The 17882-nt window shown below is 30.1% G+C and overlaps 2 protein-coding genes across 2 annotated transcripts; both read left to right on the top strand.

Annotated features, from left to right (window-relative positions):
• The first annotated feature begins 210 nt into the window (after positions 1–210).
• Positions 211–3367, top strand: LOC145829332 (uncharacterized). Its single transcript, XM_082937097.1, has 9 exons — positions 211–347; positions 555–744; positions 1075–1393; positions 1465–1625; positions 1697–1904; positions 1972–2081; positions 2217–2403; positions 2634–2925; positions 2995–3367. Exons 1-9 carry the CDS (start codon positions 312–314, stop codon positions 3286–3288), a joined length of 1797 nt encoding a protein of 598 aa, XP_082793223.1. The 5' UTR covers positions 211–311; the 3' UTR covers positions 3289–3367.
• Positions 3368–9201: 5834 nt separating this feature from the next.
• On the top strand, positions 9202–12403 carry LOC145829293 (uncharacterized). The gene is made up of 9 exons (XM_082937052.1): positions 9202–9317; positions 9592–9781; positions 10113–10431; positions 10497–10657; positions 10725–10932; positions 11002–11111; positions 11244–11430; positions 11669–11960; positions 12031–12403. The coding sequence occupies exons 1-9, from the start codon at positions 9282–9284 to the stop codon at positions 12322–12324; spliced, it is 1797 nt and encodes a 598-aa protein (XP_082793178.1). The 5' UTR covers positions 9202–9281; the 3' UTR covers positions 12325–12403.
• The last annotated feature ends 5479 nt before the right edge of the window (positions 12404–17882 follow it).

The raw sequence follows: 17882 nt of genomic DNA, 5'->3' as shown, positions 1-17882 counted from the left end.
GCAATCTATAATGAGTGTTACAACAAAAAGTTTATTTAGAAATCAATCCACTACACGAATCAGCTGACATTAAATAAACAAAGTGCATGGGTTAGTTTGACAGTTATAATTAATTAATACATTAAAAAGCATGTTCCACAATAAAGGGGAACAATAAAGCACTTCAGTTAGTTGTTTTAGATAATATCTGGAGTGGTTTTTAAAGCCTATTGCATTAGAACTGTTGTTACAGTGTTAGTATAAAATGGCTTGGTTTTCTACTGTCAGTACACATTGTTATTGAGTGTTTCGTGTACGGACAATCAATAAAAATGAAATTTGTCGTTGCCTTCTTGGCATGCATTGTTGTAAGTTAATAAATTGATATCTAATTAGTTAAATAAACTTTTAAAACACAATTTGATTCAAGGTTTTGTTACTTCAAGTATTTCAAAAATATCTTTAACTTTTTTTAATGGAATAAAAAACTAAACTTTGAGTGTCTAAAACTATTTTATACTTACCTAATTTAGCGTGACGAAAAAAAATAATTTAAAAATGAATATTTCTAACAGGCTGCCCAAGCCGCTACTTTTAGCTGCCCATCATATGATTACTGGTGCGCTCACAACTTCCATGTGTTGCCCAGAAACAGCTACTACTGCTACAGAATTCACTTCAACCACGCTTGGTGCACCGGTGCTTACTACAGAGACATCCTTGTTGAATTCCCAAAATGCTTTATTCCAAAGGGTTGTGAAGCCGGTTAGTTTCTAAATTCTACAAACTCGAATTGTTCTTGTTATAATCAATACAGGTTTTTAATAAACTAAATGTTTTATGAATAGGTTTAATTTTCAAGTAAGAGATAAATTTGTAGCAAAAAACTGTATTAATGAAAAACTTCTGATTTCTCCGACTTTCTAACTATGGTTCCTAATTTCAAACAGTGTTAACAAAAAGCATTCAGATTAAACCTGTCTTTTTTAATACTTTTAGTTACCTGTGACAAATTTCTTTTATTAGCTGTTTTTACAAACAATCTATACCAATATGATAAACACAACCATCATTTAAAATATATTAATATCTCAGAGGACCAAGCCGATACTCGTGTCAACGAAATGATCGAAAAGCTCACCGAAGCCAGAGCCAAGATCCAATTGGACCTCTTCGCTCAAATGCAAGAGTGGAAAAAACAAGTCTGCGAAGTCAACAAATACTACGTTGAAATCTTCAGAGAATACTTCCGCCGTGCTTACCAAGATTACACCATGAACATGTACGAACAAAGAGTCGGTGCCTACGAAGCTGAACTTGAATCTCTCAAGAAACAAGCCGAAGGCCGCTACATCAACCAAATTCACTCATTCATGCTCAGAATCGAACACTTCCACAACCAAATCATTGCTCAGTGAGTATCTTACATCAGTTGATTGTATTTAAAAAAACAAAATGTTACTAAAACCAATAAAAAAAATACAGATTCAGACAAGCTCTTGCCACCCGTAAGACCCGTGTCACCTGTTTCCACGACAGATTGTACAAAAAAGCCGACAGAATGATTGCTTGCTACAAGGAAGCTCTTGAAAAACTTCGTTTGAGAAAGATCGCTTTCGTCAGAAACATCTTCACCTGTCTTTACGGTAAGTTTTAGAAAATAATAAGTTCTACTTGCTAGTCAATAAAACTCTAACATATCAATTATTTTTGACAGCCGGTAAAGCTATGCCAGAAAACTTCGAAGAAGTCATCACTCACTGGAGCGAAGAAATGGTCCGTTACAACCAAGTTTTGGTTCAAGGATTCTACAACGAAGTCTACAGAGCCGTCTACACCATCGAATGCGACTACAGATGTTTCTACAAAGTCTACTTCAGAGGCAACTGCTACGGTTTGTCAAGAATGCACCGCAGAAGATCATGGTAAGTTTTGCTATATTATAAACAAAGTCATTTATTAAACATGATTCTATAAGAAAAATGTTTTTAGTGTCCGTTTGCCATGTGCTCCATCAACCAAATTCGGACTTTGCGGTGTCAGTGCTTTCAAGGCCGACTGGAACCACTGCGGTTACAGAAACCTCAAGACCTGTGCTAAAGGTAAGACAATTGTAATAAAGATACTTAAACAATTTTAAATTTTTATGTTTGTTAGTTTAGGAACACATCAACAAAAATAAAAAAATCCAAAAATTTATTTTAATGTTTGTAAACATTAATAACTTGAATGTTTAGAACAAATTGTTGGAGGTCTCTTCCCATACCAATTCTACATTGACGAAATCAACAAGAAATTCGAAGGTTACAACAGAGAACTCGTCTTGGCTTACACTGAATGGCACAGACAAATCGATGAATGGTGCAGTAAAGCTTTGGTTGGTCTTGAACAAATCCTCTTGTGCAAATACCCAAGATACTACAAGTAAGTAATTTATACTGATAGAAATAATTTTTCAAAGTCAGATAATCTATTTTATCCCTTTTCAAAACTACCTTGATTATATGATATTATATTAATGCATTTAAGATATTATTTCTTAAAATTTTATCTATAACAAACAATTGAGTTACTAAGTGATTGTTAAAAAAACAACAACTAAAATTTAGCTCTACACTAATCGTATTGGTTTTATCAGCTTTATTTTAACACAGATCCCCAACTCAAGCTCAAATCGACCAATTCCATGATCTCCTCAGAGAACAAGCTAAGGTCTGGGTCCGTCTCCAAAAAGACAAACTCTACCGTCAAGTCGAATGCCTCTACCAAAAATGGGACGCCCGCATCAAACAATGGAAATTGTGCTCCGAACAAATGGTCTACACTGTCAAGGCTAAATGGGAAGCTTGCATGGTCTCAAGAAAATCAAAGGTCTCAATCTTCACTAAGTGCCTTTACGGTAAACGTGATCACACTCGTGCTTGTCTTGAACAAAGATTGAAGGAAGTAAGTATTGTTTTTATAGTTTTCTTTTAGCGATTGATTACAATCTCTAAAACTTATTATTTTTTGCAGCGTGCCCGTTGTCACTTGATCCAATTCGACAAGTTCTTCTACAGTGCTTTCGGTACCAACCCACATGATTTGATCAAGACTTTGAGAACTCACTACTGCGCTTGCGTCATGGAAAAAGTCCAAAAGGTCCTCGACAAATACGACTACTTCCATCTTTACTGGGACCCAAGAATCATCGTCAACTACTGCTGTACCCACAGAATCAACATCCACTACAAGGTTCCATGCATGAGACTTTGCCTCAACTGGAGACTCTGTGCCCCATCACTCCACTCATGTGTCTTCCATTGTTAATTTTGAACAATAGAAGTCATTGAAGAAAAATTGCAGAATGTTTTTGATATTTTGTCTAAAATAAACTGCTAACCAAAAACAGCTTGTATTTATATAACTGTGATATGTTTTAGTTTCAGTGTAGTTAAGTATTTTTTTATTAGTTAAAAACAGTAAAGCTATATTTTCTACTATAAGACCTACACTTTTTATTTTATTAAACTATTTTTAAAGTTCTAAAGCGAAAAAAAATATTTTTGGTTTTGATAAACAATCTTATAAAAATGCAGCATTTTGTTTTTACTTTATCTAGAAATAATTTGAAATTCCTGAAACAAGCCCTTAAATTTTTTGAATTTTAAGAAACATTAAATTGAACGGTACTTTGTAAGATATTTTTATTAGAATTAAAATAACTGCTATAGATTAATACTAATCTTGTTCAAATCTAATTATTGACTAACGAAAATCAAACTAATTTCCTCATAAAACAAAATAACTACTTTTTCTTATAACTAAAAACTTATAGAACCATTGTTGTTCCGATTAAGAAATACATTAATTTAATTATGTTCTATAATTTAAAAACAATTAATCAACAAAATTTTAAAATTTCTAGCCTTACACAACAAAAAGTGATTTTAAATAAATAAAGAAAGTTCTATGCTGTAGTAATACTCGCATCTGAAAAACTCCAAATTTATGTTCAGTACTATAATTGATGTACACTTGATGTATAGGTCAGGGGTCGGCAGCCTTTTGTAACTCGCGAGCCAGTTTTTTCAAAAAAATTTGCTCGCTTGCCGCACAATTTAGAAAAAAGTCTTCGAGGGCCGCAGTTCTTTAAAATTATTAGAAAGTTACTATTTTAAACCAAAAGTACAACTAAATAAACAGTATAGTAGCACTAGTAAAGAGTATTGATTAAATTAAGAGCCTAATAATATTTCTTTATAGCAAGACCTTTTGTTTTTTTTATTTTTTAAAAAGTATGTTTTTAGCTGAAAAGTACATCGTGGGCCGCAGATTTTGGGTTTGAGCGCTGCATTTGGCCCGCGTGCCGCAGCTTGCCGACCCCTGCGGTAGACATACAATATATATAAATCTTATCTCGTTGGTGTTTGAAAAATTTAGAGGTATATTTTTAACTTGCCTTCATTGGCCTATCTTATCATTAATTGAACCAATAAAAGCAATAAGATTGATAGTATTAGTTTCGATTCTTTGTTTCCCGTACATATTGATATTATCTTTATTGACTTATTTTTACTGTGTGAATTGTAATAAAACTTTTTTGAACTTCGATCAACTGTTGTATACCTTTTTTAACGTTCTATAAAAGAACTTGGCAGTTTATCTAAACGTGATAGCCTTTCTGTACGTGACGGACCGGATTCTTCCGCCATCAATTATTGCCTTTCTTTAGAATATCTGCTTTTCTTTTAGAAAGTAACAATAAAGTGTTACTATTGTTTTGTGATGTTTTGTAATTGCACCTAGTTGTAAGTTACAATTTGTTACACTATGACCGCGAAATTAGCATTACAGTTTACTCTCGTTTAAAATTTTATTCTGCTTCTAAAATGTTATTAAATCAAATTTTTAATTTTTAATTTTATATAAGATTTTTGTCGTTAAAATTTAAATTGCGGGCCATATCCTAACATTGTAAGCCGTTTGTTGTCCACTCTTGTTTTATGACAGAACTTGCTGAACTTAAAATAAGTAAACTACCGACTGTTTGCTTGTTTTCTTTAAATTAAACATTTGTTCGCTAAATCATAGCCGCAGTTCAGAGTTGAGCATAGAAACTAAAGTAACGCTGAAAGTTTGTTCTAAAATCACCTTTATTTTACAACGGCTGTTAATTTGGCATAGGCCTCTTTGAATTAGACTTTTTATGTTTTTGACCTTGAAGCCGACTAAATAATCGCCTCATATAAAACGTTTTGAAAAACAAGTTATCAAAGTTTATAAATTGTAGTCAGACTTAGCACTTGAGCGACACTCAACGGTTAAAAAATTCTATACCTCATTTTTCCTACTAAGCTAATAGAAGGGCAATTGATAGCTAAATAATTTTCGCAACTGTGGAGATAAGCAACGTGCAGAACTTGCCAAAGCTCTTTTGCGCAACGTGATTTTTAGCTTATAAAAACTTATGTTAAGCTTTATATTGCATAACTTTTACAATGTGTTACAAATTTTGTTTACCGTTAACAGCAGTACTGATAACAAGATGTTTAAAAACAATACAGTTTGCATTTAAAATCAAAAATAAAATTTTTGATTTTAAAAAAATACATGGTCTGCCGAGGTTTAATTTTTGATATAAGACAAAGTCCGCTAAAGGATTTCCTGGTAAACCGGTTTTTAAAACTTATATTCTTCCATTGTAGGTTTGAACAAAATAAAGTATTATATGTATGATTTTATTAGCTTAAAATTATCTGGATCCGGTTCCAGAATCGACCTCATAATTAAAAAACCTATAACCAATTTCGTCTAAATTTTGATTAAAAAATCGTATTAGGTCAGTCACTTTTCTAAAATAAAAACACTTAAAAAGTTTTAAAACATAAAAAATAAGCTAATGCGTAAAAGAAATTTTAAGTTTAATTTATACAATAATAACATATGAGATTTCTAAAGAATTTTATTTAAAATTTTTTGTTGTTTTATGTTTATTTTACTATGTACTTCTAAATCATTAGTTTAATTTCGAAAATAGTAGGTAAATTTTAGATAAATTACTATTTAGATCATAATGTTATTAGACCTACTAAAAACTTAAAGGAATTTCAGAAAATAATGATACAAAAATAAAGCATCCTTAATTAATAGTTTGTTAAGTTTTGTCATTGTTAACAAAAACTTTTGAAAGTAATAAAATTTTTTACAACTTTATACATTTCCTAACTATTAACTATAAAAATTAACATTGATATAAAACAGTTAGACATTTAAATAGTATCTTTAATAAAGTAAATAAGCAGTTATGATCTTTTATGCACCTATTGTTGTTAAATGTTTACATGTTTCTAAATATTTATCGCATACAAAATATTTCTGGCTTTACTCCCATATTTAAGCCAGTCCGTGAATTGTATAAAGTAAATAGTTTTCATATATAACAAATATACCTGTTTGTTAAAATATAAAATTGTGTACAATTGTAATTGATGAATTTATCTCCATAAAGGGGCTGCTTGTAGAGAATAGAGAATAGGTTGTAGAAACATACAGAACAATATACAAATCGAATGAAAACTAATGTTTTATTTACTTTAACTAGAAGTAACATAAGTATCATGATCAAATATAAATGATAACTACACCACGCTGTACTATAACTACAGTTGAACACAAATGATCAAAGAATACTAACAAGTATCTTAGAGCTTAAAAAAAGGAGCATCTTAACGTGTTTGTAATAAAACATACTTGAGCACATCGTCTTCTACAATTACTGCCAAATGCCAAAAAACATTCAAAATGTTGTCTATTTTATGACAAAAGTAAAGAAAACTTCTCGTTTCTTACGTATTAATTGTAAAGAAATTAACTCTTTCAAATAAACAATGTTGTTTTGGAAATTGGATAAATTGTTTTGAAAAAGCTTAAAGAATTTTTTTTACAAAAGATTCTATATTTATTGACACGCTTTAAAGTTATTAAAAAAATATAAGCTATAAAATGAAATGTTGATTTCAATAGTATTACTTTAAAAATAAAAGACAACTTTATTACAAAAATAAACTACGATCAAAGAATACTTGTTTAAACAATAAACTGATATATTATACAGAACCACGTTAATTAAACAAAAACCTGTTAAAAACTTTGTTTAGTAAACATCGCAAAATTTAGATTTTGTACTTTTATGTCAAATGTTGTAACTTTTAACTGCCTAAAATAATCTTTTTAAAATTATTTAGAACCGTAAAGTTTTAAGATGTTTAACTTAAAACAAGGAATTTTACCTATCAGATACTTTATTAAAGAACCCAAAATACTGTAACAAGTTTTCCTGTAAATAAAAATTACTCAGAGAATTACTTTTCTAAATAGATAAACAAAATTTACTTGGCTAGAAAAGAAAAAGAGTATAAATAAGTTTGCAAGTCAAACAACTTCCAAAAAATTTTATTATAAAAAAAGGAATTGAGCTAAAAGTTTACTAGTTAAGAGGTTTTATGTTGACTATAAGTTTTAAAAAAAGTTTTCATCTCGTTCGAGACTTTAGTGATTTCTTTTAGTTACACGTTTGTTGTATTATATTTTTTCAAAGAAAAGTATACAAAACTACAGGCCGTAATTTACTTTTTAAACGTTTTTTACGTTTTTTTTGAACTAGCTTAAAATAAAAGTTAAATTATTTACAAAACATAAATTTAATTTGCAGTCTACTTCAATAAAGATATTTTTTTCTTATAATGTAATTTTTCCGAAGAACACAGATTTGATAATTTGTTTTTTTTTGTTAATCAGGATTTTAGTTTATAAAGGCTGCCGACCCTTGAACTAGGGTTTCAACTAAAATTTAGTTATAAACAATCTAAAAGCATTCAATCATTTCAAATTGCAAGTTTAGGCTACTTAATATTTATTTTTAGTAATTATATGCTAACCTATCTGTATAACTAGTTAATATTGTTCATAAAAATAAGTTTTTTTTTAAGTTTTGTGATTACTTTGACCGTTTAGAAAAAGTTAATATTTTTTTAAATTAGTTTTTTTTTTAGTGAATTTTACACACTTAAAATAATCAATTGGTTCAAGTTGAAATACAAAATTTTTACTGACACATTTTTACTAAATGGTTAACATAAACGTGTTTAAATCAAGTTGCTAAAATTTAACTTTTAAAATAAGATTTAAAAACAACTTTTTGATATAACTATCAACATTTTATTCAACTTTTTTTCTAAAAGTATTTATACAATTAAGAAATCGACTGAGAAAAGCTGAAATAAATAGATAAATGTAGTATAACTGACTAAAAAATCTAGAATAATATATCAAAATATATTCCGTTTCAACTCAAATATAATCTTTATAATAGAGATCTGCTATCTTTTTATGAGGATAGAGCAATAATTACTGGTACAAGTTCTTTGCAAACCACTTCGAAAAGAAACAGCCCTTTAATAATCGCTTTTACTGTATAAGTGAGTATGCATAAAAATATAGCACATGTGACAAACATTTCTAGCAAAAAGTGCCATATTTTAAATCTTAATAATGAAAAAGCTTATACTTGCTTCTAAATGCATTAGTTGCATGGTAGCTTAAAAACGTCAGGGATCAGAAATTTTGCTTGGCAGGCAGCAGTTTGCCTACCCCTGCTTTATAGTAGGAATTTAATGTAAATAAAACAATATAAAAAACAAGTTTCCTCAAAGATAGCTTTGTTAAGTTTTTAACGTTTTATGTATTTCATCATTTATAAAACAAAACATTAAAGAAAGGTTTTTGTATTATCAAAAAAAATTGTTAGGTGAATTATTGATTACAATTAAACTATATGTTTATAAAAAATACTTACTTATATAACCTCAGCTATATTTTAACAAGAAAATTTCGCTTAAATTTTTCTTAAATTTTAAAATAATTAGCAGGCAGTAATAAAAGCTGGTGAATGTTTTTGAATATGATTCAAGTTTTATTGTAATTCACTATTTTTCGAAAACAAACTACTTTATTACCGTTAAGTACTATAATATGCAAAAGTTTGTTTAAAACTTCAACCGCTATTGGATAAAAACAGCAGTCAGTGTTTAACCATACATTGTAACTTTATTTGCAATTAAAACAACTAACCAACGACATTAATAACAAACCACTTAAGTCTGTTGTTTTAACTTTATTTTCAAGTGCAGTTTTGCAGCTTAATCCAATTAAACTTGTTTGTACAAGTAATTTGTTGTTATAAGAAACCTATAAAAGGGCATGATTTTCAAGTAACAGTACACATTGTTATTGAGTGTATCGTATACGGACAATCAATAAAAATGAAATTTGTCGTTGCCTTCTTGGCATGCATTGTTGTAAGTTTAAATTTGAAGTATTAAAAAAATAATATTCAACCTAAAAGCTTATGCGTAGTAATAACTAAAACTTTCAGTAAAACTAAAGTAGCTTATTTCAAATCCCTTTTTTACGTTATCTTTACTAAATCAGTTTTAAACAAAATAACATTTTAATGTTTTAAATTGGATCAACAAGTGAACAATAAATATATTCAGTATTTTTGCACTTGCTTCATTAGTTGTGTAAAAACTGTTACTAAACATTTTGATTTGGTTTTAATATTATTCTTAGGCTGCCCAAGCCGCTACTTTTAGCTGCCCATCATACGATTACTGGTGCGCTCACAACTTCCATGTGTTGCCCAGAAACAGCTATTACTGCTACAGAATTCACTTCAACCACGCTTGGTGCACCGGTGCTTACTACAGAGACATCCTTGTTGAATTCCCAAAATGCTTTATTCCAAAGGGTTGTGAAGCCGGTTAGTTCTAAAGTTATACAAACTGTAGTCATATATTGAATTGCAAGTGAAATTTTTTAACAGACTTTATATTTGGTAATTAAGGCTTATTTTCTTATTAAAAAGACGACTATATAGAAATAGCTATACTAACTTATGATTCAACAAATTTTCTGCTAGTGATACTAACTTTTAAGTAGCTTTACCAATGATAATTAAAAGCAAATCCTTAATAAAAAGCTAAATAATTGAATATTGTAAAAATAAACCTGCAAATTTTTAAAACATTGTATAAAATTTATACAACTTTTTGAAACTTAAAACCATTTTCTTAATTTTATTTAATTCTCAGAGGACCAAGCCGATACTCGTGTCAACGAAATGGTCGAAAAGCTCACCGAAGCCAGAGCCAAGATCCAATTGGACCTCTTCGCTCAAATGCAACAATGGAAAAAACAAGTCTGCGAAGTCAACGAATACTACGTTGAAATCTTCAGAGAATACTTCCGTCGTGCTTACCAAGCTTACACCATGAACATGTACGAACAAAGAGTCGGTGCTTACAAAGCTGAACTTGAATCTCTCAAGAAACAAGCCGAAGGCCGCTACATCAACCAAATTCACTCATTCATGCTCAGAATCGAACACTTCCACAACCAAATCATTGCTCAGTGAGTATTTTACATTAGCTCACTTGTATATAAACAAACAAAATCTTAACAAAAAAAAAATACAGATTCAGACAAGCTCTTGCCACCCGTAAGACCCGTGTCACCTGTTTCCACGACAGATTGTACAAAAAAGCCGACAGAATGATTGCTTGCTACAAGGAAGCTCTTGAAAAACTTCGTTTGAGAAAGATCGCTTTCGTCAGAAACATCTTCACCTGTCTTTACGGTAAGCCTTAGAAATAAAGATAATCATGCTCGCTTCCAAGTATAATTTAACTCTTTTTTTTTGACAGCCGGTAAAGCTATGCCAGAAAACTTCGAAGAAGTCATCACTCACTGGAGCGAAGAAATGGTCCGTTACAACCAAGTTTTGGTTCAAGGATTCTACAACGAAGTCTACAGAGCCGTCTACACCATCGAATGCGACTACAGATGTTTCTACAAAGTCTACTTCAGAGGTAACTGCTACGGTTTGTCAAGAATGCACCGCAGAAGATCATGGTAAGTTTTGTTACATTTTAAACATAGTTATTTTTCGAAAATGTTTCTATAGCAATAATATTTTTCTAGTGTCCGTTTGCCATGTGCCCCATCAACCAAGTTCGGACTTTGCGGTGTCAGTGCTTTCAAGGCCGACTGGAACCACTGCGGTTACAGAAACCTCAAGACCTGTGCTAAAGGTAAGATTATTGAAAAAATTAAACTAAACATAAATATTTTTAACTTATGATGTCATTTTAAAAGTACATCGATAAACGTAAAAAATAGCTAAAATATAATAATTATTCGAAATAACCAACTTGAATGTTTAGAACAAATTGTTGGAGGTCTCTTCCCATACCAATTCTATATCGACGAAATCAACAAGAAATTCGAAGGTTACAACAGAGAACTCGTCTTGGCTTACACTGAATGGCACAGACAAATCGATGAATGGTGCAGTAAAGCTTTGGTTGGTCTTGAACAAATCCTCTTGTGCAAGTACCCAAGATACTACAAGTAAGTAACTTATACTGGTAGAAATAATTATTCAAATTTCAGATAATCTGTCGTATAATATTTCAAAACAACATTGATTGTATGATATTTGAAATATTAATAAAATAAATTATTTCTTAAAATTATATCAATAACAAACAAATGGATTACTTAATGGTATACGATTTTAACAAAAACCACAACTCAAACTTAGTTCTACATTAATTGTATTAATTTTATTAGCAATATTTTAACACAGATCCCCAACTCAAGCTCAAATCGACCAATTCCATGATCTCCTCAGAGAACAAGCTAAGGTCTGGGTCCGTCTCCAAAAGGACAAACTCTACCGTCAAGTCGAATGCCTCTACCAAAAATGGGACGCCCGCATCAAACAATGGAAATTGTGCTCCGAACAAATGGTCTACAGCGTCAAGGCTAAATGGGAAGCTTGCATGGTCTCAAGAAAATCAAAGGTCTCAATCTTCACTAAGTGCCTTTACGGTAAACGTGATCACACTCGTGCTTGTCTTGAACAAAGATTGAAGGAAGTAAGTATTGTTTTTATAGTTTTTCTTTTAGCGATTGATCACAAACTCTATAACTTATTTTATTTTGCAGCGTGCCCGTTGTCACTTGATCCAATTCGACAAATTCTTCTACAGTGCTTTCGGTACCAACCCACATGATTTGATTAAGACTTTGAGAACTCACTACTGCGCTTGCGTCATGGAAAAGGTCCAAAAGGTCCTCGACAAATACGACTACTTCCATCTTTACTGGGACCCAAGAATCATCGTCAACTACTGCTGTACCCACAGAATCAACATCCACTACAAGGTTCCATGCATGAGACTTTGCCTCAACTGGAGACTCTGTGCCCCATCACTCCACTCATGTGTCTTCCATTGTTAATTTTGAACAATAGAAGTCTTTGAAGAAAAATTGCAGATTCTTTTTGATATTTTGTCTAAAATAAACTGTAAACCAAAAACATCTTGTATTTTTAAAACTATTATTTTCTATGATAAAACATTTTAAAGTTTTTTTTTTGTTTATTTAAACCATTATCTAAATATATATTTAAAATTATTTTGACTATTCTTACGTAAGAATGGAAAGAAACTGATAACTGTATTCAGAAACTTTACAGTTTGAAAAAAGTCATTATTTGTTTTTTATTGATTTTAAGTAAGCTCAGACATGTCAAAAGTACTAAGATTTAAGTTTATATTTTAAATTTTAGTAAAAATATACCCACACTTTAGTTACAAAAGTTCTAAACCTTTCAAAATCCTAACACATACATATAGTAGTCCATATTTATATATAAAAATTTCTAAAAATGCTTAAAACTAAAGATTTTACTTTTAGAATAAAACTAAAACAAAACTTTGACTTCTTTTAAGACAAATCATTGTAAAAATGTACTAGTTTCAAGAAAACAATTATGCACAAAATGCCCACTATTTTATACTGCTTTAACTTTTAAGCTATCACAAACTTAAACACAACTAATTAACGACTAATTACTATTTCATAGGTTAACAGGCTTTTTTCTTAAAAAAAGTATAATTATTTATGGTAATAATATTGTTCAATCTTAACGGAAATAAGTAAGCGAGTAAAAAAATACTCATTATGAATTATTTTAATGACAAACCAACATAACTTTAGAGCTGAAAGCTAAAATTTAAAATATTATGAACAACAGCTAATTCAACAGCTGATTAACTCATGGAGCAACAGTAAAGGTACATTAATAATAAAAGAAAAGAGTATTTGTGCAATCAAGTTCATTTTACAGTTCTTTTTGGAAGTGTTATTTTACTTTTGTAATCAATTATACATTTTTACTTACGAGAATTTTTTTTCACTGTTTAGTTACATTAACAAAATAAATTTTTATATAAAAGTTCTTTTCATTTCATGAATGATGCAAGAAAACGTTTTAAATTTATACATATTTAGACTCAAAAAAAATAATCTTTCTCTACTTTTGCATCACAGCAATTTATAGACACTATTAAAGCATAGCATTGAAATAAGTCTCTATACTAAAACAAATCATTATTCCTTTTACAGGTGTTAATCAAAGTTTTTTTTTCTTCAAAGTTTAGATGAAATTATTTAACAACTTACAGCTTTAAAAATGTAATAAAAAATTTGAATTCTTTTTCAATATCATGTTCTTTCGGTAAACTTTTCAAAGTTTTTTATTATTCCTTTTAACGATTTAAGAAATATCTATAAAAGAATAAACAGCTGTAAATAAATTTACAACAACTTTGCTATATATTTTAAACTTAAAACGTATTTTTTTTATAAAAAGCGAACATGCACTTAGCAATACAAAGAAATATGTAAGTAGTGAAGTTTTAAATCTATATGAAAAAATATTTATATACATCTTGTATAAATAGCTAGCTATCATTTATTAAGTAACAAAAATATCTAATTTGGTAAACTAATTCGCACTTTATAGCAACTTAGAGAAATTTATGGGTAGTAAAGCGACCTAAGTTAGTTTTTCTTTACTTTTAACTCACAAAGTTTTAAGTAAGGGATCAACAAACTGCGATAACCAAACATTTATAGCCCGCGACGTGTTTTTTAACTGAGAACAACTGGTTGAAAATATAAATCTAAGCTTTAACGCTCTGTACAAGACGTTAAAAGGTATCCGTGGTGTGCGACTCGATAATCGAAAGGTTCTTTGTGCACCAGATCCTAGGACCAAATATTTTGAGCGTATTTTTTCGTCGTTTAATAAATTATATACTTTAATGTAATAACCTTTACAAATACGGCTTTTTTATGTATGTGATGCTCCCTTTTATATGTTTATTTCGTTCGGCAGGTGCACTATTTTTTTTAAACTAATTTTAGTCCACAAAGTTCTTTTTTAACAAATTTAGCCCGTTCCTCTTAAAAAGCTGCCGAATCCTGATACAATAAAACTTGTTTTCTAACTTAGTTGAATTTTTGTTTTGTGATTACAATTTAATTGAAACACTTCAAACGGTATACAAACTAAAAGTGAAAGTTTTTCTGTTTATCCATCACCTCTGCATTGCAAGTAACATTGACCAAGTTAATTATTGTATTATTAGATTACGATGAACATGCTAATCTAAAATTGTAGCTAATATTTAAAAGTTTAAGTTGATATCAAGTAAGATGAACTATATTTAGATAGAATTTGATAAGCTTTGGTCTGCGAAGCGAAAACTTGCAGCCCGCGGAATACTTTTTTGCTAAAATCAAAATAATAGAATTTAAAATAGAATTTTGCTAAAAACATACTATTTCTAAAAAATAAAATAAGTGTTGTAAACACTCACGACTAGGACCTATTTTAAGTTGTTACTAGTTACGAGTGCTTTATTATTGCATTTTTTTTTTACATCATTGGTTTAGATTATTTACTACTTCAACTACCCGCGGCCTACGAGCAACTTTTATAGAAAAATGACCCGCAACTTATAAGTGGCTGCCGAGTCCAATATTAAGACGTAAGGTTTTTATTTTTTAAACTGTCTTTGCTACTCAAGACTTATTAAACATTCTTGAAAATCATTATAAAAGTCTCTACACTAGTGTTTAAACACCGTTCTCTTTTTGTTAACTTTACTGAAAATCAGTGGCATCGCGTGGTATTTTTGTTAGGGGATGCAGAGATTTAAAAAAGACTACCATGCTTCTAAACTTTTATTTGAACTATTCCAGACCTTTTTTTGATACAACTACATAAATTTGTAAATGTAACAAAACGTTTGTTTGCTATAAAAATCTGAGTGACTATAAAAGTATATAATTAGTGCAAAAAACTACAGTTTCTTAAAATTTTTAACTACTTTTTATCGAAAAAATCTATTCTGATCCTGCTTAAGTTTTTCCTGCTAGAGTTGCCGCTACTCGAGTGTTTCCTGCTCGATTTTTCCCTCCTTAAGCTTTCCTGCTCAAGTTTCTCCTGCTCGAGTTGTCTGTGTTCGAGTTTTCCTGCTCGAGTTGCCGCTACTCGAGTTTTTCTTGCTCGAATTTCCTTCCTTAAGCTTTCCAGCTCAAGTTGCTCCTGCTTTTATTCGTTGTTCTTGCGTTGTAGTGAACTTTAAACTACTACCATGATTTAATATACATGGTGCTGAAAGTTCATGGTACTCCAGAATTCACCTTTTTCAACTTATTGTATTAAAAGCTTGTATACGTTTAAAATGCTGCTGACACAGATTGAGCTTGCAGCTTTAGTTTTATGGCCATTTTGAACATCAAATAAAAATATTAAAACAACTAACTTAGCAGGGAAATTAACGACGTTCATGTACAAATTTGGCTGTATTTTTTGTACAACTTCATGATTACATAACTTTTTTATTCTTTAAGCTAATATAAAAATTTTATTTTTATTTTAAAGCTCAATTCCTTAGCTTAAATAAATTATTTTGATTCAGTTTGGGGTGGTACAGCCGAAGCAGGGCCCCATTTAAAGCAACGTATTTAAAAGCTTAAACTCGAAAACTAAAACTTTTTGTACCTTTTATTTTTATTTTTTAGGTGGATCAACAGCTCCAGTGTTCCATTTAAGGCAACGCCCCTGCTGATAACTTAAAAATTTTTGTCCCAATACTATAAGACAACAAACTTCCAGTAGACTGACCTCTTTATAGTAATTGAAAATAAAATTGTAGCTAATATTTAAAAGTTTAAGTTGATGTCAAGTAAGATGAATTAAAATTTGGCAAATTGTGGTCTGCGAAGCGAAAAGCTGCAGCCCGCGAGATACTTGTTTGCTAAAATGATACTATTTCTAAAAAATAAAATAAATGTTGTAAAAACTTACAACTAGGATCGATTTTAAGTTGTTACTAGTTACGAAAGCTTCATTATTGCATATTTTTTTACATCATTGGTTTAGGTTAATATTTTTAATTTATTACTACTTCAACTACCCGCGGCCTACGAGCAACTTTTATAGAAAAATGACCAGCGACTTAAAAAGGCTGCAGACCCTTGTATGGTGTGTAACAGAATTTTTTTGTTAAAACTGTCTTTGCTACTCAAGATGAACGTTTTTAAAAAGCATTATAAAAATATCTACACTAGTGTTTAAATACCGTTCTTTGTTTGTTAATTTTACTGATAACCAGTGGCGTCGCGTGGTATTTTTGTTAGGGAATGCAGAGATTTAAAAAGACTACCATACTTCTAAACTTTTATTTGAACTAGTCCAGGCCTTTTTTAATACAACTACATAAATTTGTAAATGTAACAAAACATTTGTTTGCTATAAAAATCTAAATGATTATAAAAATATATATATAGTGCAAAAATTACAGGTTCTTAAAAGTTTTAACTACTTTTAATCGAAAAAAAATCTATTCTGATTCTCCTAAAGCTTTTCTGCTCGAGTTATCTCTGATCGAACTTTTCCTGCTCAAGTTGCTCCTGCTTTTATTCGTTGTTCTCGCGTTGTAGTGAATTTTCAACAACTACCATGATTTAATCTACATAGTGCTGAAAGTTCATGGAGCTCCAGAATACACCTTTTTAAAATTATTGCATTGAAAACTAGTATGCGTTTAAGATGCAGCTGACAAAGATTGAGCTTGCAGCTCTAACTTTATGGCCATTTTGAACATCAAATAAAAAATATCTACACTAGTGTTTAAATACCGTTCTTTGTTTGTTAATTTTACTGATAACCAGTGGCGTCGCGTGGTATTTTTGTTAGGGAATGCAGAGATTTAAAAAGACTACCATACTTCTAAACTTTTATTTGAACTAGTCCAGGCCTTTTTTAATACAACTACATAAATTTGTAAATGTAACAAAACATTTGTTTGCTATAAAAATCTAAATGATTATAAAAATATATATATAGTGCAAAAATTACAGGTTCTTAAAAGTTTTAACTACTTTTAATCGAAAAAAAATCTGTTCTGATTCTCCTAAAGCTTTCCTGCTCGAGTTATCTCTGATCGAACTTTTCCTGCTCAAGTTGCTCCTGCTTTTATTCGTTGTTCTCGCGTTGTAGTGAATTTTCAACAACTACCATGATTTAATCTACATAGTGCTGAAAGTTCATGGAGCTCCAGAATACACCTTTTTAAAATTATTGCATTGAAAACTAGTATGCGTTTAAGATGCAGCTGACAAAGATTGAGCTTGCAGCTCTAACTTTATGGCCATTTTGAACATCAAATAAAAAATATTGAAATAAAATAATTTAGCTGGGTAATTAAGACCAATGTTGTATCAATTTGGCTGTATTTTTTGTACAACTTCATGATTAAATAACTTACTTATTTTTTAAGCTTACACAAAAGTTTCATTATTATTTTAAAGCTCAATTCCTAAGCTTTAAAAAAAATTTTTTGACTCAGTTTGGGGTGGTACAGCCGAAGCAGGGCCCCATTTAAAGCAACGTGTTTAAAAGCTTAAAATCTAATATTGAAAATTTTTGTACACTTTAT

Source organism: Thalia democratica, chromosome 2 (assembly GCF_965202585.1).
Source record: "Thalia democratica chromosome 2, ktThaDemo2.hap1.1, whole genome shotgun sequence".
Taxonomy (NCBI): Eukaryota; Metazoa; Chordata; class Thaliacea; order Salpida; family Salpidae; genus Thalia; species Thalia democratica.
This window is presented reverse-complemented; position numbering and strand designations above follow the sequence as displayed.

Excerpts from the sequence above, each read along its gene's own strand:
- LOC145829332 (XM_082937097.1), top strand. The coding sequence starts at position 312 with ATGAAATTTGTCGTTGCCTTCTTGGCATGCATTGTT. Across the intron at positions 745-1,074 it reads TCCAAAGGGTTGTGAAGCCG|AGGACCAAGCCGATACTCGT; the intron begins GTTAGTTTCTAA and ends TTAATATCTCAG. Across the intron at positions 1,626-1,696 it reads CATCTTCACCTGTCTTTACG|CCGGTAAAGCTATGCCAGAA; the intron begins GTAAGTTTTAGA and ends TATTTTTGACAG.
- LOC145829293 (XM_082937052.1), top strand. The coding sequence starts at position 9,282 with ATGAAATTTGTCGTTGCCTTCTTGGCATGCATTGTT. Across the intron at positions 10,933-11,001 it reads ATGCACCGCAGAAGATCATG|TGTCCGTTTGCCATGTGCCC; the intron begins GTAAGTTTTGTT and ends ATATTTTTCTAG. Across the intron at positions 11,961-12,030 it reads TTGAACAAAGATTGAAGGAA|CGTGCCCGTTGTCACTTGAT; the intron begins GTAAGTATTGTT and ends TTTATTTTGCAG.